Below are 24,355 nucleotides of genomic sequence, written 5' to 3' on the forward strand. Positions count from 1 at the left end.
CTGTTTAATGAGGCTCCAGTTGCAGTGTAGCTTTGATTGTAGCAGGACTGGTGTGGATAGCAGCATACCTGACGTTTCTCCTTTTAAAAAATCATGACTATGATCTGTTTGTATTTTTTTTATGAAATGAGGCAGGAGAGCATAAGTAATTTTATGTGCTATGATTCTAAGTGGGAACTCTTGAGGGTAACTGTTGTGATGTGTTTAAGATTATAGAAAGAGATAGACTCTTCCACTTTTAGAGGTAAAGAAATGTGTATGCTGTATATTTGTTATAAATTTAGGACAGTGGTTGTTGAATTTAAATATATCTGAGCATAACCAGGGGACTGTGCTTTTTTTAAACTTTTCATTGTGTAATATAATGTAGCTGATTAACAATGTTGTGAGTTTCAGGTAGACAGCAAAGCTGTACATATACATGTATACACTCAGGGGACCTGTACTTTAAAAGGCAAATCTGCAGTCTCTACCTCCAGAGGTTCTCAGTCTACATTCTTAACAAACATCCCAAGGGATTTGGGGCCTATGGACCATACTTTGGGAAATGCATCTCTATTTTGTTTCCTTTGTTGTATAAATGTGTTCATGGCCACTTGAGGGCAGATTGACTTACTTGTGAGATGCCTTGTTTATTCTGATTCACTGTGTTGTGGTACCTCAGATTCTTGGAGAGAGTCAGTTTCTGAGAGTCCTAGAGAGAATTGTTCAGGAGACCCTCACAGGTTGACATACAGGGACCAAGTCCCTTCTGCAACAGGGGTCTCAGGAACTTTCCTTCAGCAGCGCACACAGCCGCCAAATCTTGAAGCAGCTCCCCACATTGGTTGTAGGCTTTTTCCAAGTGTGTCATTAGCTCCAGGGTTTAGCTTTACCCTTTAAAGTTCTTTACAACCAGTGTATGGGAGACTGGGTGCTCCTGAGCCAGGCAGCTGGAGCTTTGAGTCCTTAAGGGGTGAAGCACACTATCAAATCTGAGGGGTGAGGCTGAATCTTACCAGATTAGATTTATTGGCTTGATTAGAGAAGCATGCCCAGGCTATTTGTCCTTCCGGAAAATGACTGAGCTCAACAAAATAGCATAAAAATCCATTCCTAGTACCCTAGTGCATACAAAGCAGAATCTTGGTTCACATCTTAGCAGGGGCTTGCCCCTTATTAGAAAGGAAGAAACCATAGCTAGCAAAGCTTAAAGGAGTAATTGTTCTATGTAGTATACCTTGGGAAGAATACAAAAGGAGAATGTGACAGTCCCTACCATCAAAGGGAGATTAGAGTAACATGTGGGAAACAATGGGCCGGGACTCCCGTAGAATCATCCCTCTGCTTCGGTTTACTTTCCTTCATCCCCAACTCTTCTGTAATGTCCTCCCACCCTTGGGGACTTCCCTGGTGGTCCATTGATTTAGACTTTGCTTCCAGTGCAGGGGGCATGGGTTCCATTCCTGGTTGGGGAACTAAGATCTTGTGTGCTGCAAGGAGCAGCTGGGGGAAAAAAAAAAAAACACACCTGTATCTTTGAGCAGTTCTTCTTGTTTCCTTCAGCTCTTCAAACAGCCTTAAAACTATTAGTAGGAGAAAAGTGATTTTAACTTCCTTTTGATAAAAATAAAGGTAAATTCACAAAACTTTATAAGGAGTGTATTTATATTTTATGACCACTTGCAAAGGACATGAAAGTGTTTCAGTTTTAGAATTTAAAGATTCTGTCTCAGCATGCAAGTGTGTTCGGTCACTTCAACTCTTTGTGACCCCGTGGACTGTAGCCTGCCAGTCTCCATCCATGGAATTCTCTGGGCAAGAATACTGGAGTGGGTTGCCATGCCCTCCAAGAGTCTGTCTAGGATAGAACAAAAATAGCTGATTCTGAGTTAAAGGTGCTTGTCTGTTGTACAAGGCATATGAGGTCTGGCCTCATTCTGAATTCTCAGTACTTCCTTTCACACTACTGTTCCTTAGATTCACTGTGCTCAGCCATGCTAGCCTTCTGTCTTTTCCTAGAGCACACCAGTTTCATTCTTGCATTGGTGTCTTGGCATGTACTTGACATTCTCTCTACCTAGAACACATTTCCCACAGATCTGCTTAAGCTGGCTCCTTCTCATCATTCAGGGCTCAAGTCAGACATCACCTTCTTAAGGAGGCCTTTCCTGACTGCCCCTTCTAAAGCCCTTTGTCCTGTTATCCTGTTTTAATATCTTTATGAGGCTTATTAGTACTTTAAATTCTAATTTCACTTGTTAATTTTCAGTCTTCCCTTACTGGAATATATTTAAGATCTTTTTTGTCTTGGTTGTTCTCTAGTTTCAAACAATATGCCCAGATGTGAGTTTAATTATCTGAAAATTCCGTCTTTAATCAGTTGTCTCTTTAAATATTGACTCCATTTTCTTCTTTCCTTCTTTAGCGTCTTTTTTCTTATTTTCCATTTTTGTGTTTTCTCTTAATTGGTAGAAGCTGGTTGCTGGTAATTTTCTCAGATCTGCTTTCCAGTTTACTGATTCTCTCTTTAACATGGTCTAATCTCTGTGTAAACCACCTGTTGAATTTTTAATTTTAATAAGTATTTTTCTACAAGTTGTATTTTTTTCCTGAAATCCATTTGGTCATTGTTTCTTTTTTAATATGTTCTTTTCTCATGTTTTTCATTTTTTCTCTTTGGCTTTAATCATTTGAAACATGTATATGTATTACAGTTTATCTGATCATTCTATTAAGGTTTTTTTGGAGAGTCTTACCCTGCTATTAATTGAATTTCCCACATCTTGTTTGTATTTTTACATAGTTTTTATATTTTGCTTGAGCTTACCTTCAGCAGAGAGCTTGATCTGTGGGCATCTTTCATGCTGTGATTGAGAGTAGGTCTCTTTAGAATTTTACATTTCTTCTGCCAGATATCTCATTCTGGGACTACTTTTTGTGTTAAACTTTTGGCCTGGGGATTCTCAGACTATGTAGTTGAATTGAGTTCAGTCCCTCAGTCGTGTCCGAATTTTTGTGACCCCATGGACTGCAGCACTCCAGGCTTTCCTGTCCTTCACCCAGCTCCTGGAGTTTGCTTAAACTTATGTCCATTGCATCGGTGATACCATCCAACCATCTCATCCTCTGTCATCCCCTTCTCCTCCCACCTTTAGTCTTTTCCAGCATCAGGTTCTTTTCCAGTGAGTCGGTTCTTCGCATCAGGTGGCCAAGGATTGGAGTTTCAGCTTCAGCATCAGTCCTTCCAGTGAATATTAAGGACTGATTTCCTTTAGGATTGACTGGTTGGATCTCCTTGCAATTCAAGGGACTCTTAAAAGAGTTTTCTCCGACACCACAGTTCAAAAGCATCAATTTCCGGCACTCAACTCTCAATAGTTCAGATCTCAATAGCCTGTGGAAAGGCTTGTAGTTACAAATTATTAGACGAGATACTTTTTCCCTCTCAATTCAGACCTTTCTTATTGTCGCTGTGTGCCAGTGGGCTCTTTTTTCTAGTCTGCTTTCTCTCTTTGAGGGTCTTCACCTTACATTGGAACTCAGTTCCAATTCCCTGTTTTAGGTGGACTCAAGAAAATAAAACAGCTCCTTTCCACAGCAACTGAAAAGGCCTGATCTCATTTATCACTGTAGTTTGTAGTTCCCCAACCCCAACATTTTTGGTCCTGGGGTTCTTCCTTGCTTTCAGCTATATAATTAAAAGAATATTATTATTATGTTTTTAAAGTTACCTACTCAGCTATATCATCAGAAGCAGGATCTTTCCCACTAGAGTCTCTTGCTCAGTGCAGTAGCTGTAGCATCTAACACAATGCCTGGCTTGTGGAGAAAGTGATATCAGTACATATTTGTTATTCAGTTTTAGAAATGGGTGTTTCCGTTGGGAAACCATTCCTCTTCCCTGTAGAGAAGGCCAGAGATGGTGCTCCAAATTCACTCGTATCCAACAGCCAAGAGATGCAGCGTTTATGATTTAGCTACATGTGAAGGATTTCAGTTTTCCTATTTTTCACTGCTAAAATGTTAGTGCTTTCCTAAGGGCATGAAGATGCTGTTGCCAGTTGCTAGCAGGGTTTTCCAGCCCCATAAATTAGCAAATTAAAACCATCCCTGGGGAACTATTATTGCCCAGTGTCTCTTTTTATGCTGGCATTTTGAAAGTTCTTACACTGATTAAATTGACCTTTACAGTGGCTCAGCTAAGAATAGCAACTCAAAGACATGGAAACTCTTAAGGAAAATGATGTTAGTCCCATAGTTTATGCTGCCGCCAAAGAGATGAGATAATTTATTGCATATGTGCAAAGGCATACTATTCATCCTTTTCCATTGTAAAAAATGTTCTTTCCAGTTCAATGTTGGTCTTGCTTACTGGGTTCTTCCTGCCTGTGCTTTTTGTTTGGTGACCATATATGCCCTGTTTCTTAGAGCAGCTGGTCACTGTGCTACCAGAAGTCACACCTATAACAAATGAGAATTTTGAGGGTCATCACCACAGTTATTCTGAGGTGAAAGACCTCAGCATAAGATCATGTGCTATTCACTCAAAGTTCCTTTTTAACAAGTCTGCATTTTTTTGTATTTTGGGGCCAGGAGTTTGTGCAAATGCAACATTGCTGAGAAGTATCTTTAAAATGCAAATCTCATCTTATCCCCACTTACCTAACTCCCTACATACTTTTTCAACCATCTCCTAGCTCAAGGACTTTCCTTGTACTATTTCCTTTGTTCTTCCCACCCCTCTTCCTTGGTTACTAACTTTTTAACCATCCTGGCAATCTCAGTTCAGGCTTACCTTTCTCACAGCTGTCTGGACCTCCTTAGCTAGTTTCTAGTTCTTATCTGTTGTAAACTCTTACCAAATGAGGTGTTTTTCCTTCCTACTTGCAGTTTTATCTATATGATTACTTTATCATCTTTCATTAGACTTTAAGCTCCATGAGGGTAAAGACCATGACTGTTCTGGCCTTTATTTATTTATTTATTTTTAAGCTTGTTTTATTTTTTTAACATTTTGTTTATTTATTTTGGGCTGTGCTGGGTCTTCATTGCTGCATGCAGGCTTTCTCTAGTTGTAGCAAGTGGGGGCTGCTCTCTAGGGGTACACAGATTTCTCATTGCAGTGGCTTCTCTTGTTTCAGAGCACGGGCTGTAGGGTGCTCGGAGTTAAGTAGCTGCAGCAGGCAGCTCAGCAGCTGTGGCTCACAGGCTCTAGAGTGTAGACTCAGTAGTTGTAGTGCATGGGCTCAGTTTCCCACAGCATGTGAAATCTTTGGACCAAGAGTTGAACCCGTGTCCCCTGCATTGGGAGGTGGATTCTTAACCGCTTGTCTGCCAGGGAAGTCCCACTTTTCACCTTTTATTTGCTCCTTGTGTTCCCCACTGCTATTTCAGTGCTGGTGCAGGGTAGGTACTCAATAAATGTTGAAGGAATGGGTGAAAGCCCCATGTTCCACAATGGGATGAAACACCATTTTACTTTTCAGAAAATTAGTGTGTGAAAATAATGACCTTTCAAGCAAAGAAGGGAGGAGCCCCAAGCATGTTGCCCCTCCTCACTGCCAAGTAGAAAATGTTCCCAAAGTCAAAGAGCTCCTTAAGGGCAGGGACCTTATCTTTTCCGTCAAAGACAAAATGTTGATTGTGTTTGGGGATTTTAGTGGATTTATTTAAGCATCTCAAGTATTAAAAGCAAGTGAAGAAGTATAACTTAAACCAAGGATGTTCTAGTTTATTAGTTAAAAGCTCAGACTCTGGAGTCAGATGAATTAGCTAGCTGCGTGGCCTCAGGCAAGTTACTTAGCCTCTCTTGACTTCAGTTCCCTTTTACTACCCATTTCATCCTCTTGTAAGGAATTTAGAACAGTGCCTAGCACATAGCAGGTACTCAGTATTATTCACCCCAGCTCATTCTGCCTTCATGGAGGCTGCATAGCCATTGTTTCATTCACCAAACCTTTGTGTGCCCAGCACTGTGCCCATTCTTGGAGCTGGGGATGGGGATTAAGGAGACATAGCTCTTGCCCATAGGAAGGGCACAGTTTATTCTCTCATTCACTCTTGAGGAGGGGAGGGGTGGGGTGGGATATTAACTTCCCACTCGAGACTTAGCCTAAACAATGTAATTTGTGTATAGTCCTTGGAGATGCTTGGAAGAAAAGCAAAGGATACTCATGAAGAGTGCTGAGAATTTTTCATATTTGAACTTTCCATTGCATTCTCTCCAGTTCCTTTTTCTATTCTTTATATGTCTGGAGCAGCCCACATTGCCAGTGAGCTTTACTGTTCTGAGAAATAGTTCTACGTGAATTCACAGTGCTCTTTTATTGAATGGTCTCTCATTGAATGCAAAGTGCTCCTTATTGAATGGTCTTTCATGCCCAGCAGTAATGACTCAGAGAATAACATTGATGTTAAGAGCTCAGAGAAGTTTAGTTACTACTGAAGTTACCACAGTTAATAAGCATAGTGTGAGAGCCAAACTTTGAACCCAGATCTGGCTGAATCTTAACCATTTGGATCTTGAGCTGCTTGGAGATCCCTGAAAGTCCTCTGGGTGACTTCCTCCTACAGGGAAGGGTAGAAGAGCACCAAGCAGCATTTGCACACCTCTATTCTTTGCTTTGACTGAGAGGAGACATAGGTTACAGGAACTTTTGCATTGGCTGCTGCCAAGAGGATTGGGAGGTGGGTAGGGTGGTAGACTCTTCAAGTTGAAGGAGACATGAGTGAGCATCTTAACTAGCTCTTGGGCCACTGAGTGACTTGCCCAGAGTCCTTTTCCTCAGTAGTGGCAGAGCTAGGACCAAACCGAAGACTTCTGGATTTTCTTCTCCTACCTTTCTCTGGAGGAGCTCATCATGCTCACATCTCACTACCCTCTTAATCCATCATTTCTTCCATGTAAAGGTCCATGAGTCCATGTCTTGTCTTTAACTGCCCACCTACTTTCCTTCCTCCTGTAGCAGAAAATGACAGTTCCCATAACCAAGACCATCCCAGACAACTTGGGGACTCTGTTTGGGGAGAGGAGAACAGGGGATGAGATATCCTGGGTAAAAAGTATTTGGGAAACTGAGTTAAATGATGCTGCCACAGTCTGCTGTCCTTGGGAAAGTGGAAGGAGAGCAGGGAACAGAGCAGGGTTCTGTTTATATCAGGCTTCCTGTCTTGGTGGGTGGGAAAGCCAAGAGAAAAGCTGACACCAGTAGGTGTCACCATTAGCTGACGCCAGTGATGCCAGTTGTTTAGATTTCAAACACATTCCATTTCATGGCTCACAGAGGACCAGTTGACTACTCTGTGTTCCAAGCCTGGACCTCATCTGATACATTTTTTTGAGGTAGAAGTGTCACTGGATTCTTTAATGTGTCGAGGTGTAGGCAATACAGTTTTTTTTTTTTTCCGAAAAAACTATGTGGACAGTTTGAACTGTGCTCTTGTGAACTGGGCCAGAAGAATGGCATTTCAGGGCCTGGCAAACTTGGGAGAAACTTTCATGTCCTTAGGAAAGCAGTGTTTTGCTCTGAAGTCAGAGGAGGTGTGTTCTAGCAAAAGCATCGAGCACAGATCTGCTTTCTCCACATGCATCAGGCCTCAGAAGAGATATCCTAGTGGACAGCCACCTTCTAGGTGTGCCATTTTACTCATGGTGGACATGTGGAGGTAACAGTAGAATTCTGTGTGTAGCACTGTTACGGAACTGTCGTTGTCAGAATCAACAAATGTCTTGCTTATGTTTCCTTCTTCCTAAACCCCTTTCCATCAGGGTGTAAGACTCTTAAAGACCAGGAAACACCTGAGGATGTGGTGGAAACACGCTCTGAGCTAGGGATCTGAGTGTTAGCTGTGCCCTTTCTTTTGTCTTCGCCTTGTGGCTTCAGGTCTCCAGCCTCTAGCCCTGTAGACAGTCTCTGGATTGCTTTGTTTACACCCTTGGCCAAGTAGACAGCGTAGTAGAGCAGGGCCCAGAGAACAGGAACCAACTATGTGGCTTGAGTTTCCACTGGCAGGCGTCCGCCCGGATGTACACTGTGGGCAGGGTCAGCCTGAGTAGCAGCAAATACAATACTGTGGTTTTAGTTTCTTTGCTGAGCAGGGTTTTTTCCCTTCCTAACTGCATCTTGAGGTTAGGGACAATGTCTTATTCATCTTCATGTCTCTCATACCCAGCCCAGTGTTCGGCACAGAGATGGTGTCCAGTCAATGAGTGTGTCGCTTCTTTAGGATAAATGTTGAAAGCCACATCTTACTAGGTCTCATGCACTGTGGCCCAGAGGACATTGGAGGCTGAAGTTTATTTAAGTTATTATAAACTTATTCATAAATAAGTTATAAAGCTTAGTTGTAAACTTACTGAAGTTTATTTAAGTTTCATATCTTAACTGTGAAATATAAAAGAAACCTTTCTACCTCTATTCCCATCCACCAGTGCTCTGAATAGAATTTGGCAAAATGCTAGATGGTTACTCAGCAGTGCCCTTTCTATAACTGTCCCTTTCTAGATCCAGTCATGATTATTAAGAGATCATCTGATAAGCAAAAAAAGATGAAGCAAATTGAAACTGCATTAGGTCACCTAAGCAAGTCACTCTTTTTCTTAAGACTGAAGAATTTTAGTAGCAGGTTTTTTAGCCTTCTTCTGAATCACGCTGTAATTAACCTTGGAGATCATGTGTTTTAAAGGGAGGATGGACTGGCTGACCAGATGCTAATCCTAGAATACATACTGCCTTAATTATTCCAGGAACTTTCACAAAGAAGCTGGTTTTATTTAAAATGTACAGCCAGTTACAGGAGAATCATGACCGTCTTCCGGGCTAAATTAGCATCAGGACATGGAGTGCTTCAGCTTGGACATAAAGCAAGGAGGACTCTGCTCTGTTTTTCTCTCTGAGAACTCTGCTCTTACCACTTGGCTTTGTGTACTGAATCGTCTTCCCTCTTTAATAAACCATATTATTTTTCTTAAATCTGCTGTTGTTGCGTGGTTCTTCTTTTTTTTTTCTCAATGGAGTAAATATTGGTACAGACTGTTTGGTGGAGGATGGATAGGCGACCAGAAAGAGGGGGATAAGAAGAAAGTGTTAGTTGCTCAGTCATGTCCGACTCTTTGTGACCCCATGGACTGTAGCCTGCCAGGTTCCTCTGCATGGAATTCTCCAGGCAAAAATACTGGAGTGGGTTGCCATTCCCTTCTCCAAGGGATCTTCCTGAACTAGGGATTGAACCTGGGTCTCCTGCATTGTAGGCAGATTCTTTACCAACTGAGCCACCAGGGAAGCCCTATGAGAAGAAAAGTGGTATTTAAAAGCTATAATTTAATGTGCTAAAAGTTTTTAAAATTTCTTTTAGGATAAGGAAACCTGCGTGGGTACCAACAATCAAAGCTACATCTGTGACACAGGACACTGCTGTGGACAGTCTCAGTGCTGCAACTACTACTATGAACTCTGGTGTAAGTCCTTGCCTGGGGGTTTCTTGGTGTCCAAGCATCTAAGTTCACCACCTCTGCTCATTGGGAAACTGAAAGCTGGTCAGCCTTGTTGCTACTCTGTTGGTGGCATTGTTGGTGAGCAGACTCTGCTAGGTTCTGGAAGCAATCCCTCTGTAGAGGAGGAGCGCTCCGGTGCTCTTTGGACACCGTGAGCTAAAGACTGGAAAATATGGTCTGAGCCCTCCTAGGAGGCCATGGTTAGCAGACCTGCTGCAGAAGCTTCTGAGTGGGATTCTCTTGGATGCCCTCTCCAGGGTGTGCCAAGCAGTGGCAACAACCTATGCCCTCTCACGGGTCAGCCCAGCTACCCAGACTCCCCATCTTTGCAAAGAGAGGTTTGCAGCAGCCAAGCTGCTATGGATACCGGGCTTCTCTCTGGATAGCTGTAATGCCATTTTCTTGTAAAACAAACAAACAAACAAAAAACAAACACCACCAGGACTTCCCAGATCCCCATAGATCCTCAAGGAGCTGCCTCTGTTTCTGAGGGTCCCTCTCAGTGGGATAATCTTTCCTTAGGTTGTGGCCAACAGAGCCCTCCTGGAGAGGAGGAATAGAGGTTCAGCCCCCTTTGTTCCTTCCCCAGATTGCAAAGTGAAGTGTCTGGAAGCTTCTCAGTCCACCTAACCTGTTACTGTCAGCTCAAAGCCATTTTGAGTTGTCAGCTCCACCACCTTGTCACTGGCTCGGTGGGGGCCAGGACTACTTGCACCTTCCTGAGCTGTACAAGGATGGGGACATTGCCCTGGGCTTCAGGGAGTGACCTACACTTTGAGAGTTCACTGAAGCACTTTGTACTCTGATCTTCCTGAAACTCAGATGAAACACTGGGGATACTGGACAAAGAAGGGGAGGGGAGGATGGGAGAGTCCTGAGGGCAGAGCCTTGCCAGGTGACCAGCACTACAGTGGTTCTCAAGCTGTCTGTTGATAGAGGAGGCAGTAGATTGTCTTCCCAGAGAATTATAAGCCCCCATCACTTCCTCCATGTGGAGACAACCTTTGCCGCTTGCTTCACATCCTTGCTGTCACCTCCACATCTGCCCTTTTCCCCCTTCTCCTTTCTGATCTCCCCATTCACCCCACATCAGGTATATGTCAGAAAGCAGCTAGAAAGGCTGTTGTTTAAAATGGAAAGGAAATTAGACTCATAGCTGGGAAGCTTCTCCCTCTGAATGCAAATGCATCTTGTAGCCAGTGGGAGTGGTTCCTACAAAGAAGACCTCACCCTCGTACTTCCCTTTTGATGACTGGCTTTTCTGCCTCTCTGAGGAATTTCAGGGGTGATTAAGGGCAGACTCTTTCCCAAGGAGAGAACAGGGTTCAAAATGTCCCCATCAGTCCTCCAAGTACATAAGCAGCAGCAGCACAGGCAGGCCTGGAGTTGTTGGTGCTATTTTAGACGGGGTGGGGCCGAGGGACTCACTGGAGAAACACAAAGTGCCAGGCAGGTGGACAGATTGTTTAAATGTTTTAAAATGCAGATAACCACAGGGTTCAAATTCTCCCTCTCACCCCTTATTAAAACAAAAGTCTAAGCTGGGCTGCCAAGAAGCCACAGAGCTGCGGTTTGTTTTTCTGGGGCCCAGCCCAGGCGGCGTCAGTTGCGGAAAGGATGGAGTTGCTGATGGCCCCCATCTCAGATTGACAGAGCCTCCTGAGGCACTGGCAAAACAGACTTAATAGCCACCAGAATTGGGTCGTGAATGCCAAGGCTGGAGGTGGGGTGACGGGGGCAGGGAGATGCGAGACATAGGTGTCAGCGAGGCAGGTGGTCTGGGAACCAGGCACTTCACCCCACAGGCCTAAAGAAAGCCAGGGGAAGAGCTGCACAGTGGCTAATCACTCCTCCGGTCGTGGTCAGCTGGGTAAAGGAGGAGACCAGACAGAGACTAGTCTGGCCGGGGAGGAAAGACTCACCCCCGTACACAATGGCCCGTGCTTGCCGAGTTCTCAAGAGACAGAGACTAAAAGCCTGACTTCCTTTTGTGCCCAGCAATGGCTTTTTGGTCAGAAGATGCCCAGTGAGTGTTGCGCCTCTCTCTGGAATTCTTTGGTTTTTGTACTTCTTGAGGGCCTGGCCTTGGCCTGGTGTGGAGAGGAGGGAGGTCAAGTGTAGGAATGAGCCCTTTCATTTCTCATCGGAACTGTGCTTCTGGTCACTTTGAACCCTGTTCTCTCTAATTGCCTCTGAACTCTGCCTGAGTTGTGAAAATAATGGGCTTTGGGTTATTCTTTTAGTCTTTTTCCTTTGGAAGGAAAAGATCTCAGCCAGGAAACCCCTGGCAGAGTTTTTGTCAGACAGAATACCTTTTTAACCATAGTTGCCTACCGGGAAGGCCTCGGGGAAAAATAAATGCCATTTCCATCAACCTTCATACCACTGCTAAGCCAGATTATCCTGTGTGCTGAGGACTGGCGTGCACACACATGCAGAGCACACTTTGCACAGACACACAAGCACATAGACGCACACAGACCTAAAACTTCAACCAGCACCCTTTTCTCCCCTGTCTTTTTTAATCTCTTGTAATATAGGCCATTGTCATTAGTGGGTCTGCATCGGTTTAGGAGTGAAAGTCCTGTTTTACCACCACCATGGTTGAGGCTTTAAGACCTGGCCTTATCATCCCATGCATTTTTATGGCTCTTGTACTTTCAATCATCATTCAATCGTTTATTCAGCAAACTCTTCTTGCAGTGGTTTCAGACTTTGGCAAGCGTCTGCGTTTCCTGGAGGACTTATTAAAGCGTGGATTTCTGGGCCCAAGTCCCAGAGTTTTTGATTCAGTAGGTCTGAGAAGACCTGAGAATTTGCAATTCTAACCCAGTTTCTACTGGATGAGGTGGCCTCTTCTGTGTTAAAGCATGTGGGGAGACAGAATCCTTGTCATCAAGAAGGGAGTCTCTAAGCAGAGAGAGGAGATAATACAACGTGCCTCACTAGTAATGCAAAGTAGAAAGTGGAGTGTGTGCCAGGACCACTGTGTATGTGCTAGGAGAATTTGCTTTCACTGGACAGGATTCAGGCAGGCTGCATGGAAGTGGTAGCATTTGAGTTAGGCCTTAAAGAGAGGGTGGATAGGATTTAAACACATGGAGAAGGATAGGATGACTTCTCAGGCAGAGGAACGCCAGACACCATAGGTCAAGGCTCCATGGGAAAGAAGAGAACATGCATCACATTAACCTTTTCCCTGGGATCGTGTGGTTTACTCAGGGGAGACAAGGGTGCTGGTGTGCATAAAACTCTGCCATGGGCTGGGCACCCAGTAAAGTCTGCACACACGTCAGTTCAACCTGCTCTAAGGATAACCCTGCCAGATATGCATAGCCTATTTCTCAGGACCTGGGGTGTTCAGTCACCAGTCAGCCAGTTGCAGTTGAGTCGTGGGGTCAGTGTGCCTTACACAAAGCCACCCCCTTCCAGAACTCTTAAGTGCCAGGCCAGAAGGTGGTGGGCCCAGGTCATGGAGGGTCTCGAATGTGCAGGTTTGAGAACTCTGCATGTGGACATTAACTCAATTATCCTCACAATGACCAAGTAGGTAGAAACTGTTATTCTCCCCATTTTACAGATGAGGGAAGTCAAGGCAAAATGACCAGGGTCACAAAGCTAGGATATGAAACTTGTCCAGTCTTTCTGATGAAGTTGCAAGTCCTCTGAAGTCTTCATTTCCCAATTTCAGGCCTTTTCCACAATGGAAAAGGATCTCCTGCTAAGAGCTGTCAAGGGCTAAGGAGGATACCCACCATCCTATGGTGTAGGAGGAGAGCTAGTGGACAGTATACTTTGGCTTCCTAATGAGGAATTTCCTGCCAGTTGGGGAGTGGTGTTTTCCCAAGTTTATAGTGAACTCAGGGGCACATGACTCAGTTCCTACATTGGACTGTGATTGTTTTTAAAAACATGTTTTCCATTTTGCTTAGCATGACAAGCGTGCCCCACAATGAGGTCACAGCTTTCAAAGGTCACTGGGGAATGTAATCTGTGGGTAGATATGTGTTTGGGGAGGAGGGCATGCTTCTGTCTTTCTCTGTGTGGCTCTTTCTTTAGGTTTTCCTTTTAAAAAACTTTCCTCCTTGTTTGTGAAAACTAGTGAAAAGATCAAAAGTTTGCACAACTCCATAGGGACTAGTCTAGATGGTATCCCTTTTAAAGCTGTGGGGACATGGCTTTGACTACAATCTAGTAGGATCTGTTGTGTGAGGGTCAGACAAGAATGCCTTCTGTCTTCCCATATTAACTCCATCAAGTGGGACCAGTCCTTAGGTGGCTTTTCTGGACCTATGCTAATGCCCCATTATCCCACTTGGCCCTTTCTGCTCCCACATCAGTTTTCCCCTAGTTTTGATCCTTACTATTACTTTGTGATACTGTATTAGAAATGCAGAAATTGGAACTCAGTTTGAGACTTTATATCATACAAATGGTACATAGTAGGGAGAGTTTTTCTACCCATGCTACCACATGAAAAGTAAGCAACTGATGGAATTTCAGTAAACATATGAGTTTTCTGGTGCTGTTAGATATGACTGCAGTAACCCTGCCAAAGGTATGCCTTCTACTTGTCTCATTTCTTCCCCCAGCCTCCCACCCTGCCTCATTTTTCCTTTAAAAAAAAAAAAAAAAAAAGACTTCTATTTCTATTATACTTCTAGTTCAGTGGAACTTAGGCTTTTTCTGGAACAAGGATTCTCTTAAGAATCTGAAGAACATTTGCAATGTCCTCCTTCAGAAAAGCCTATAAAGGATCAGTCTGGATAGGCTGGAGGTCATGCTCAGTAATAAACAAGTCCAAACTCCTGGAGGTCCTAAAGCAACAGGTTTGTTGCTCACACTCTGTGTCTATCACAGGTTGGATGGGAGCTTTGTTCCTACTTCTTTATCCTCTGGGGCCAGACTGACCCTGAAGTCAGTCTAGAATGTTATGACTTGCTATAGCAGAAGGGAATCTAACAGAGGGTCTCACATTAGCAAGAAATGTTCTGGCCTCTTAGTGACATCTGTCACTTCCAGTCTCAATTGGTTAGTTAAAAGTAGCCCCAAAATGTCACCTAATCATAAGGGGGCCAGAAATTCAAGCCTACCCACATGCCAGGAAGGGGGAGAGCCAGAAATATTTGGCCAACATGAAAACCATGAAAAAAATCTCTGCTATAATAGCTAAGAAGTTTTGCCTTAGATCATATATTGTGCAGCACTAAGGTTTAAAGTTAATTTACCTGTAGGTCAGAAACAATTGGAAAAGTGACAGGAGGCCAAAAGTAGAGTTAGGTGCTGATTATCTCATGGGAGAATGTACTTTTAAAATTATGAAGTAACACAGAAGCATAAAGGATTGTAATATGATGCTGGGCAAGTTAATGTAGGTAATATAAAAAAGTGGTTAGCCCAGAATCTTTTAGACTTGACTCTAAAATATTCCCTGGTGGCTCAGAGGGTAAAGCGTCTGCCTGCAATGTGGGAGACCCGGGTTCAGTCCCTGGGTTGGGGAGATCCCCTGAAGAAGGAAATGGCAACTCATTCCAGTATTCTTGCCTGGAGAATCCCATGAACGGAGGAGCCTGGTAGGCTACAGTCCACAGGGTCGCAAAGAGTCAGAAACGACTGAGCGACTTCAGTTTCTTTCTTTCTTTTTCTAAAATGTTCTCAGAGACAGGCTCTTCAGCATGCTTGCTTATGCTGCCTCCCTTGGGTGTGACCTTACCCTAACCCTGCAAGGCTGGGAGCTGACTGGACCGTAGAGGCAGGAGATATCACAGGGCAGCAGTGGGAAGCCACCTCACTCCCAGGGCTCCTTTCCGGCCTCAAAACCTTCCCCAAGGGCTCCACTAACAGTACCCAGTCAGCCAGCATTGAAACGAGAGAAGTGTAGGTTAAATTAAGCAAATGTCCGCTGTGACTCTGGGAAGGACCACAAGGGAGACTTCGGACTTAAACTTATGTCTGTGTTCTCTGGTTAGGAAGGAGGTTTTTTGTCTGCCTATGGGAAAAGGGGGAAAGATCCTCTCCTCATTGTCCTCCACCTGTTCTGTCACCAGACCTCGGCAGAAGTTTCTGTTGAACTGTGACATGTGCTAAAAGCAGCAAGGTGTCACACAGCGGTGTTGCCAGCCTGCCAGGGCTGGAAGGCAGTACTGCTGTCCTGTCTTACCCCGTAGGGGTGGCACTGTGGGTAGATTCAGAGAGGACACCCCTGGGGGACAGAAAGAAACACCCTTGGTGTTGCCAGAGGCCACACCCTAAATTTCAGCGGGCTCTTTCAAAATATTGTGTTCTGGTACAAACAGGAAAAAAAATCAGGGGTTTATTCATTTGTAATTGTTTACCAGGGGGCTTTTTTTTTTAATATTCATTCTGATAAGAGATATAGAAATACTTAACATTGTAAACACAAACTTATAGTTACAGAGCAGATGATTAAAAAAAATATGTAACACTTGTAATGGAAAAAGTTGAAGTTCCTCAGAAATAGGGAGCAAATGAAAAATAATATAATCTAGTCTCATGTAATAAAAACGCACCTTAAAATTATTCCTCAGATTTACTTTAATTGAGAAAAAGTATTTTTTTTCCCCAAAGAAGTACATTTTCATCTCAGAAAATTCAGGAATTGCAGATAAGCAAAAAATAAGAACTGGTAACAGAAAATCCTATTGCCCAGGAATAATCTCATGATTAACTTCCTGATCATCCCTCTGGATATTTATACTTTTTTTTAAGCAAAAGTTGGGGTCCTATTTTATGCTGTTTTGTAATTGCTTTTTTTCCCATTTAGTATTTGAAATGTCTTATTATGTCAAAAATAGTATTCTGTGGATAATTTTTTAATGATTCATATCATTTTCATTGTATGAAGACATTCCCAGAGGAATTTTTATGTATTTATTTTTTTAATTTTTAAACCTATTCTTCAGTATCATCAGAGAGTTCACAGTGGAGAAAAACCTTATGAGTGCAGTGAATGTGGGAAATCTTTTACTGCTAGCTCTAGCCTTCGGTATCACCAGAGAGTTCACAGTGGAGAAAAACCTTATGAGTGCAGTAAATGTGGGAAATCTTTTACTGCTAGCTGTGGCCTTCAGTATCATCAGAGAGTTCACCACTGAGAAAAACCTTATGAGTTCAGTGAATATGGGAAATCTTCTGCTAGCTCTGGCCTTCGGTATCATCAGAGTTCACAGTGGAGAAAGGACTTATGAGTGCAGTGAATGCAGGAAATCTTTTATTAATAAATCCAGTCATTTTGATCATCAGAGAATTCACACTGGAGAAAGGCCTTTTGAGTGCAGTGAATGTGGGAAATCTTAATAGTGGATCAGGTCTATTTGTTATCAGAGAGTTCACACTGGAGAAGGGGCCTTATGAATGCAGCTAATGAGGAGAGCGGAGAAGGCAATGGCACCCCACTCCAGTCCTCTTGCCTGGAAAATCCCATGGACGGAGGAGCCTGGTGGGCTGCAGTCCATGGGGTTGCTAAGAGTCGGACGCGACTGAGCGACTTCACTTTCATTTTTCACTTTCATGCATTGGAGAAGGAAATGGCAACCCACTTCAGTATTCTTGCCTGGAGAATCCCAGGGACGGGGGAGCCTGGTGGGCTGCTGTCTATGGGGTCGCAGAGAGTCGGACACGACTGAAGTGACTTAGCAGCAGCAGCAAACCTATTAAGAAATGTATTGATTTTTTTTTAAGCCAGAAAAAATAAAAATTAGTCACAGATATTTTTAAGTTTTAACTTACTTTGTTTCCAGTTTTATAATTTGAAAGAATAAAATAAAAATTGGGAGAAGAAATTAAAATTTCTTCTCATAATCCCACAACTTAAAAGATGTCACTATTTTTGTGTTTTTCTTTCCAATCTTTTTTTCCCCTCTAATCTCTATTTATTTTTTAAAGCAAAATTGCCCATTTATTAAACAAATTAGAAGCCTTTTCTGTATACATGTGAAGATTGAAGAGGGGGTCTTATATTAGGGTTTGCCAGGATTTTATAAATATGATCAAAGAGAACATCAGTGAGAAATGAGAAGGAACAGTCCACCTGGGGAAAAGAGAGCTGTGGGCTTCTCTCCTGCTCCTCTACTCCTGTCTGGAGCCAGGAGGAAGAAGGGGAGACCACTGATGCTCCCCAGTCTAAGCCAGCTGCAGGCAGAGTGAGGGAGGTGGGGGAGTGGATTGTTTGTGACGATGTGAGATGGAATTGTACCAGCTCATGTCAAGAGCAGAGGAAGTTGTTTATACTCTCCAGGGAAGTAATGGGCTGAGGCAATTAGAATTTTTCCACCTCTAACTTCCATGACTTCTGTATGATGGAGGCAAAGTGGCAGAGGAAAAAACTTTTATCAGGCAGGCCCTCCGGGGTCCTCTACAACTGCTTGTCTGCTGAGTTGTGGGGATTCTGAGGGGCTCTTCATTCTTGGTGAGGAGCCTGGGAGCCATCATTTTGGGCCAGGGCTGGGGAGGGGAGATGGGCATCAAGAGGGGCTGAAGCATTTTCTCAGATCTCTTAAGAAAGGAAGGGCACATTTTCCTGAAAGGTGAGCATACTTAATGCCCACCAGACCTAAAATATAGGAGAACCTAGGGTGCTAGACCAACACCTCAGCACTCCTCCCCTCCCCCAAGAGCCTGGAGGCACCCCGGAGTGAGTAACCTCTTTTAGGGTCACTTTTCTTAACATTCCTGCCCTCTTCCACCCCACATATCTTTCACTCTGGTACAAACATTTATGAAAATTGAATACAGGTTCTGAATGTAACTTCCAGGCAAGGCTCAACAGTACTAGCTTCAGCGAGGTGCACACCATCCCAGAGTCTCCCTGTGCTGCGAGCGGCCCCTCCAGCTGGTGTCCCACTGGCATTCATGGTGTGCCCGCCCCTCTCTGTCTCTCCTCCCCTCCCAGGGTTCTGGCTCGTGTGGACCATCATTATCATCCTGAGCTGCTGCTGCGTCTGCCACCACCGCCGAGCCAAGCACCGCCTTCAGGCCCAGCAGCGGCAGCATGAAATCAACCTGATCGCCTACCGGGAAGCCCACAATTACTCAGCGCTGCCATTTTATTTCAGTACGTACTCCAGAAGCCACCAAACCCACTCTCAGAGGGAGTGGGGGAGCGGGGGGCGGGTAGGACACGTAGACTGTGGGCCTCAGGGGTTGGCCTCTTTATGCCTAGAGCAGGGTCTCAGAAGTGGGAACAAGAGGGTGTGCACCTTGAGCACGGAGAAGCCAGGGCTGTGGATGGTAGCCCCTGGGCCGTTCCATTCCACACTGGCTAGGTTCTCACTGCATCTCTGCTCCTTTAGATTTTTGTTCGGCAGGTTGTTGAATGGTGTATGTTGTGAATGAGTTGAGATATTGAGGTCAGTGGCCTTGAAATCTCCATTTTGCTTCCTGCCATGTGATATGCCTCAGCAGAGGCTGCCATAAAAAGGGCAGGAGTGGGAGGTGATATTGGGATTTCCTGAGAACCAAGAAACTCAGTGATTCACTGAAGGGCACACTCATCTGACTTCCCTGGAGTTCCTTCCACTGATCTCTCAAAGGATTGGTGGAGGCCCAGTGGTGCAGCCTGTCCAAAGGCATTCTGCAGTGTGTTCCACAGAATAAAATAGTTGTGAATTTGGAATTCCTCATCTAGAAGAGTTAAGTGCTTAGCACAGTGGCCGGTGTATAGTAAGTGCTCAATAAATGCTAGCAATCACTGTTATAATTAGATCATCTGTGTCTCAAAGCAGAAGATTACTCACCTGCCATATTCCTAATAAGCCTTGATGACAGGTCCCTCATCCTGCGTTGGTAAGCCACCTACCTGCTCTTGGTCTGAAGCAGGATGGGGTTTGGTGTGTCTTTCCAGCCATACTAGGGTGAGAGGCAACACAGATATCCAGCCTCCCAGAGAAAGGCTCTCTTCATGATGTACATCTGGAAAATCGGGGAAGTGGGTGCAAAGTGGGAGAAAGAAGTGTCAGGATGTTTTAAGTTAGGGCCCCTAACCCTGAGGCCTAGGGGATACAGATGGCAGACACAATCTGAGCCAGAAACACAAGACTTGGGAGCATGTGGAAACAGGTCCCTTCCAGACAGAACTCTCTTGGCCATTCACCACATTTGCTGAACCTCTGCCTTAACTCCAGATGAGCAGAAGTCCTTGCCTGTGAAGCAGCTTTAGGGGCTCTCAGATTTCAAGAAGCTAGCATAGGTACTCTTAGTCTGTCCCTCTTTCTCTGCAAAGTCGCTCACAGCCCTTTGTCCTGCCTGCACCTGAGAGTCGTCACTTGGTGGATATTCTGGGAGTGGGATGTGTGAGCCTGCAGTCTGTCCTGTAACAATTGCCAGTGCAGTAATTTCTCCTCCCTACCTCCCCGTTTTAGGGTTTTTGCCAAACTATTTACTACCTCCTTATGAGGAAGTGGTGAACCGACCTCCAACTCCTCCCCCACCATACAGTGCCTTCCAGCTCCAGCAGCAGCAGCAGCAGCAGCAGCAGCTACCTGCACCGTGTGGCTCTGCAGGCAGCAGCCCCCCAGGCACCGACCCCACCAGGGGCTCCCAGGGGGCGCAGAGCAGCCCCTTGTCCGGGCCCAGCAGAAGTAGCACGCGACCCCCAAGCATCACTGACCCTGAGCTCTCCGACGTGCCAGCAGACCCAGCAGCCACCAAAACCCCTGGCATGGAGCCCAGCGGCTCTGTGGCTGGCCTGGGGGAGGTGGACCCCACGGCCTTCCTGGACAAGGATTCCGAATGTAAGGAGGAGCTTCTGAAAGAGTACAGCTCCGAGCAGGGCAGCGCCCTCCCTGACAACAAAGACAAGACACCTGGCAGACACCGCCGCTTCACGGGTGACTCAGGCATCGAGGTGTGTGTGTGCAACCGGGGCCACCATGACGACGACCTCAAAGAGTTCAACGCGCTCATTGACGATGCTCTGGACGGGCCCCTGGACTTCTGCGACAGCTGCAACGTGCGGCCACCTGGCGACGAGGAGGAAGGTCTCTGCCAGCCCTCCGAGGAGCAGGCCCGGGAGCCCGGGCATCCACACCTGCCAAGGCCACCTGCCTGCCTGCTGCTGAACACCATCAATGAGCAGGACTCCCCAAACTCCCAGAGCAGCAGCTCTCCCAGCTAGAGCAGGTCCTGCCTGCACCTGAGAACTTGGCCATGCAACCAGGGTAGGGGAGAACCATGCGAGAAGCATTAAGTAACTGTGTTCCTTCCCCCCCCACCCCGTGCTCCTGCATTTTCCTGCATCTCCAGGTACAGTTTGGGGTGTGGGTGGCTTGCCCCCCCGACAGAAGCACAGTGCTGTGGAGGGCTGAGAAGTTATCCTGTGACTCATTCCTCATACCCCACCCCATTCCCCTTTACCTCTTTTAAAGTCACATCTCACTACCTGCTTGGGTCAGAGAGATGTGTGTTCAGAAGCCCCCAAGGAGGGGATGAGACCGTGCCCTGAGGTGACTCTTGGTGATGGAATGGATGTGCTTTCCGGTGTTGGTTTATGAGAACCTCGCTGCATCTCTGTCCAGAAGAGGTGGCTGGTCTCAGCCCTGGATGAAGAAGGAAGCTCACAGAGGCCCAGGGATTGTTGCCCCTTGCTACCAGCATCTGTGGTGCCAGAACTGTGTTCTGCTCTGGTGGGGAGGAGAGTTGACTGGCAGTGTGGTGGGTTGGTAAGGGACTTGTGCTCTCAAATTCCAGGTGACGAGCTCGCAGTGGTGCCAGGGTGTACTGGAGGGGCCCCTCCCTTCCCAGCAGGGTCTGGCTGGCCTCAGGCTGGAAAATTATACACCTGCCTTTGGTTTTGTTTTGTTTTTTTAAAGAAAAAACAACAACAAAAGCAAGCTGAAAACAACAACTTGACCAGTGGGCAGGCAAGAATTCTGTTTTGGAAAAGGGAAGTTTGTGTCTTTTTCTCAACTTGCCCTTGAAAGAGCCTGGCTATAGTTGAGCCAGGAGATACATAATGTGCAGGCTTGGGTGGAGGCTGTCTCTGGAACTCCTGTGGGTGAGCAGGAGGCCCTGCAGTGTGGCAGCGGATGGAGGTGCAACTTCCCATTGTCTCTGCCCTTTGATCTGCGCCAACGGGTGACCAGTGCCCTCCTCCCGTCCCAGACACACATCTGCCGGCCTTCACGTCTCACTGTTCTCTACGAACAAATGAGGCTGTGGGTCCTGAGAAAGGGCAGGCCCACAGTCTGGCTCTCACACAGTATTTTCTCTTGATTCTGAATAAGTTGTTTTGTTTATTTGTTTTTTCAAACTGACCACTTGGAAAAAAAATGCCTTGGTTATCTGTGGTTTTCATGCCCTTTGCCTGCTCTGCACCGCCCCTTGAGTGGGGTATCTAATTTTTGTAGCCTATGTAAAGAGTCTCAGTGGCCCAGATAGGAGGGTGGAGGCAGCCCTCCTGAAGGACCACAGGATCCTTAATTCCTGTAGTTTTGCTTCAGAAACCAGGTGAGCTTTGATAGGAATAATCTGAATGGAGAAAGCAAACTGCCGAAACTAACATTCCCTGCCCAGCCCTGTTCACATGAATAGCTTGGTTCTTCCCCCACTCTTGAATGATGATATTCAGAGTAGGCGTTGACGTTTTGGTTAAGAAAGGAAGGTATATATCTGTATATATATATATGAATACACATGTATCCATGTGTATGTGTATATATATGTATATGTATATAAACACATACACACAAAATAGACAAATCTGAGGCTGTGAGGTGAACAAGTGTCTGCATTTGGAGTCCACAAAACCAAAATCCATGTTGAACAAGTGCAGTCTGTATACGATGACTTTTCCAGTAACCTGTGTGTGTCTGTCCATTGTGTGTGAGCCCCCAGCCCTGTTTTCCTGTGAATATACTTTGAACGGCAGCCACTCTGCTCACATTACCATGCGTTCGGAGCAGGTGCAGCCCTCTCAAGGTAATTTATTTTACGCATTTACTGTTTACTGAGCAAATGTCTGACTGTGCACTCGGGTGTACTCAGCAGTGCTGTTGACGGCAGTCCCCACTTTTGCCAGAGATACTGTGCTCCGAGTAGAGGTTTTACTCTACCCCTCACTGCAATTTGCACATTGCTCCATGGACACACGGAGGCCTGTGTCCTGTTCCCCGTAAGCGGAAAGTGCTCTGAACCTGTCCGCTTTCCCCGGCTGCTCCTAGCCCTCGGCATCAGCCCCCAGGGGGGTCCAAACCCCTTCAGGACAGAGGGCCAAGGTGGAACCTCAGACTGAAGCTTGACTGGATCTTCAGGGTCAAGCTCAGACTGCCTTTGGCCCAGGCATTGGCCCTACCCAGAATTGCCAGGAGGCTTTGACGGCCACCACAGTGCCATAGGGCTTACCTCCCTCTGCTGAGGTCCGGCACATGGCCGACGTGTGGCCAGAGCAGGCAGGAGTGTGCCTGCAGCCCCCCTCAGATGCCTTTCCTGACGCCTTTTTTTTTTTCATCCCAAACAACTCACTGAAGTGTCTCAAAGGCTATCAAGTTTTACCAAAATGAACCCTGTTTGAGTTAACTGGTCAAAGGGGTGGATTCTGGCCCTCTGAAGATTCCTTCTCCAGTCAGAGTGGGGAACTGGTGTGCAGGTTTACTGCTGGGTTCACTGCAGTGTCTGACCCTAAAGGCACGAGAAGAAGAAAATGAAAATGCGGCGGGTGGAGCTGGACTCAAGTCCTGTGTCACCGCCTGGCCCCTGCTGCCTGAGGCTGCCCTGCACATGGACGCACGGGAGTAGGGAGCTGAAGGACCCTTGAGGGGCCAGGGAGATGGAGGGAGCCTGGTATTCCAGGCAAGTGAGAAGAAAGGGATGGGTCAAGGGTTTGGTGCTACAGTCGGAAGTTTTGCAACTGCTAACACATTCCTGTGTGAGGCACATCACCCTTTGTCAGTTATTGTGAATATGTGTATTTTAAGCAATAAGATTCAGCTGGTCAGACTTTTGTGGGCAGTCTCGGTGACGCATTTCCTGTGCTGTGATTGTTCTGAAGACAGAGTGGCTCTAACCACTGTGAGAAGCCCAAATAAAATCCATCCCCAAAACCTGATTACGCTTTTTCCTTGCAATGTTTGTTCCTTTTTCCTCCTCCCCTTGAGATTCCTCACCTTCTCCACATAGAGGCCAAGAGACATCACAGCCGTCAGGACAGGCAGCTGGGCTGAGGTTGCTGAGGGCACTTTCTGTCCTGAGGACTTCCCCTCAGACCCCTTTCTCTACCAAGAGGATATTTCTGAGTTCTTCATAAAGTCCCATAAACAGGTTAAAAGCAGACCCCCCTAAAAGCAGAAACACATTTTGTTAGAGAGTACATAGCTAAGACATGATATTTAAAGGAAGCAAGCTCTTCTGGGGAACTCTTACATTGGTACAGTAGAGTTGTGGGTGGGTGCTTGGCCTCGGAATTTAATACACAAGATGCAGCATGGAGTCCCTATTTTGTGCTCAGCACTGTGCTGGATCCTGAGGAGAATGTGAAAGAAATGTGTAAGACAAGGCCCCTCCTTCTAGAGGTTCAGTTACAGTGGAGAGGACGAAGCAAACTCATGTGAAATAGCTAACCAGCAATGTGAGGGCAGTTGAGAGGAAGTGGGCACTACAGATTCGGAGAAGCTTGAGGAGCATGGGGGTAGTTCAGGGCTTCCATTCCAGGCAGGGACCACAAAACTGATTTTCAGGTGTCTGGGAGCCACTGGTATGCCAACATGTGCTATAATGGGCCCATGAGCCTTCCCTCAGACTTATTGTCACTTTACCCTCTACTTAAGACTGTCCTAGCACTTTGAGTCAATGGTATTAAAGTCCCTTCTCCAAAACTGGGAAGGAACAGCCTTCTGCCTCTACCCAGAAAGAGGGGAACACCCCCAC

The 24,355-nt window shown here is 45.7% G+C and overlaps 1 protein-coding gene across 4 annotated transcripts in view; it reads left to right on the forward strand.

The window, feature by feature from the left end:
- WBP1L (WW domain binding protein 1 like) overlaps nt 1-22,949 on the forward strand; it is a 57,774-nt gene extending 34,825 nt beyond the window's left edge. For all 4 annotated transcript variants that reach the window (XM_061162499.1, XM_061162502.1, XM_061162501.1 and 1 more), the window contains exons 2-4: nt 9,337-9,439; nt 18,387-18,548; nt 19,855-22,949. In XM_061162499.1, coding sequence (XP_061018482.1) covers nt 9,337-9,439; nt 18,387-18,548; nt 19,855-20,609 — 1,020 coding nt within the window. In that variant the 3' untranslated portion in view covers nt 20,610-22,949. The remainder of the gene's footprint in view (nt 1-9,336; nt 9,440-18,386; nt 18,549-19,854) is intronic.
- Nucleotides 22,950-24,355: the final 1,406 nt, after the last annotated feature.

This window comes from Dama dama, chromosome 15, assembly GCF_033118175.1.
Source record: "Dama dama isolate Ldn47 chromosome 15, ASM3311817v1, whole genome shotgun sequence".
Classification (NCBI taxonomy): Eukaryota; Metazoa; Chordata; class Mammalia; order Artiodactyla; family Cervidae; genus Dama; species Dama dama.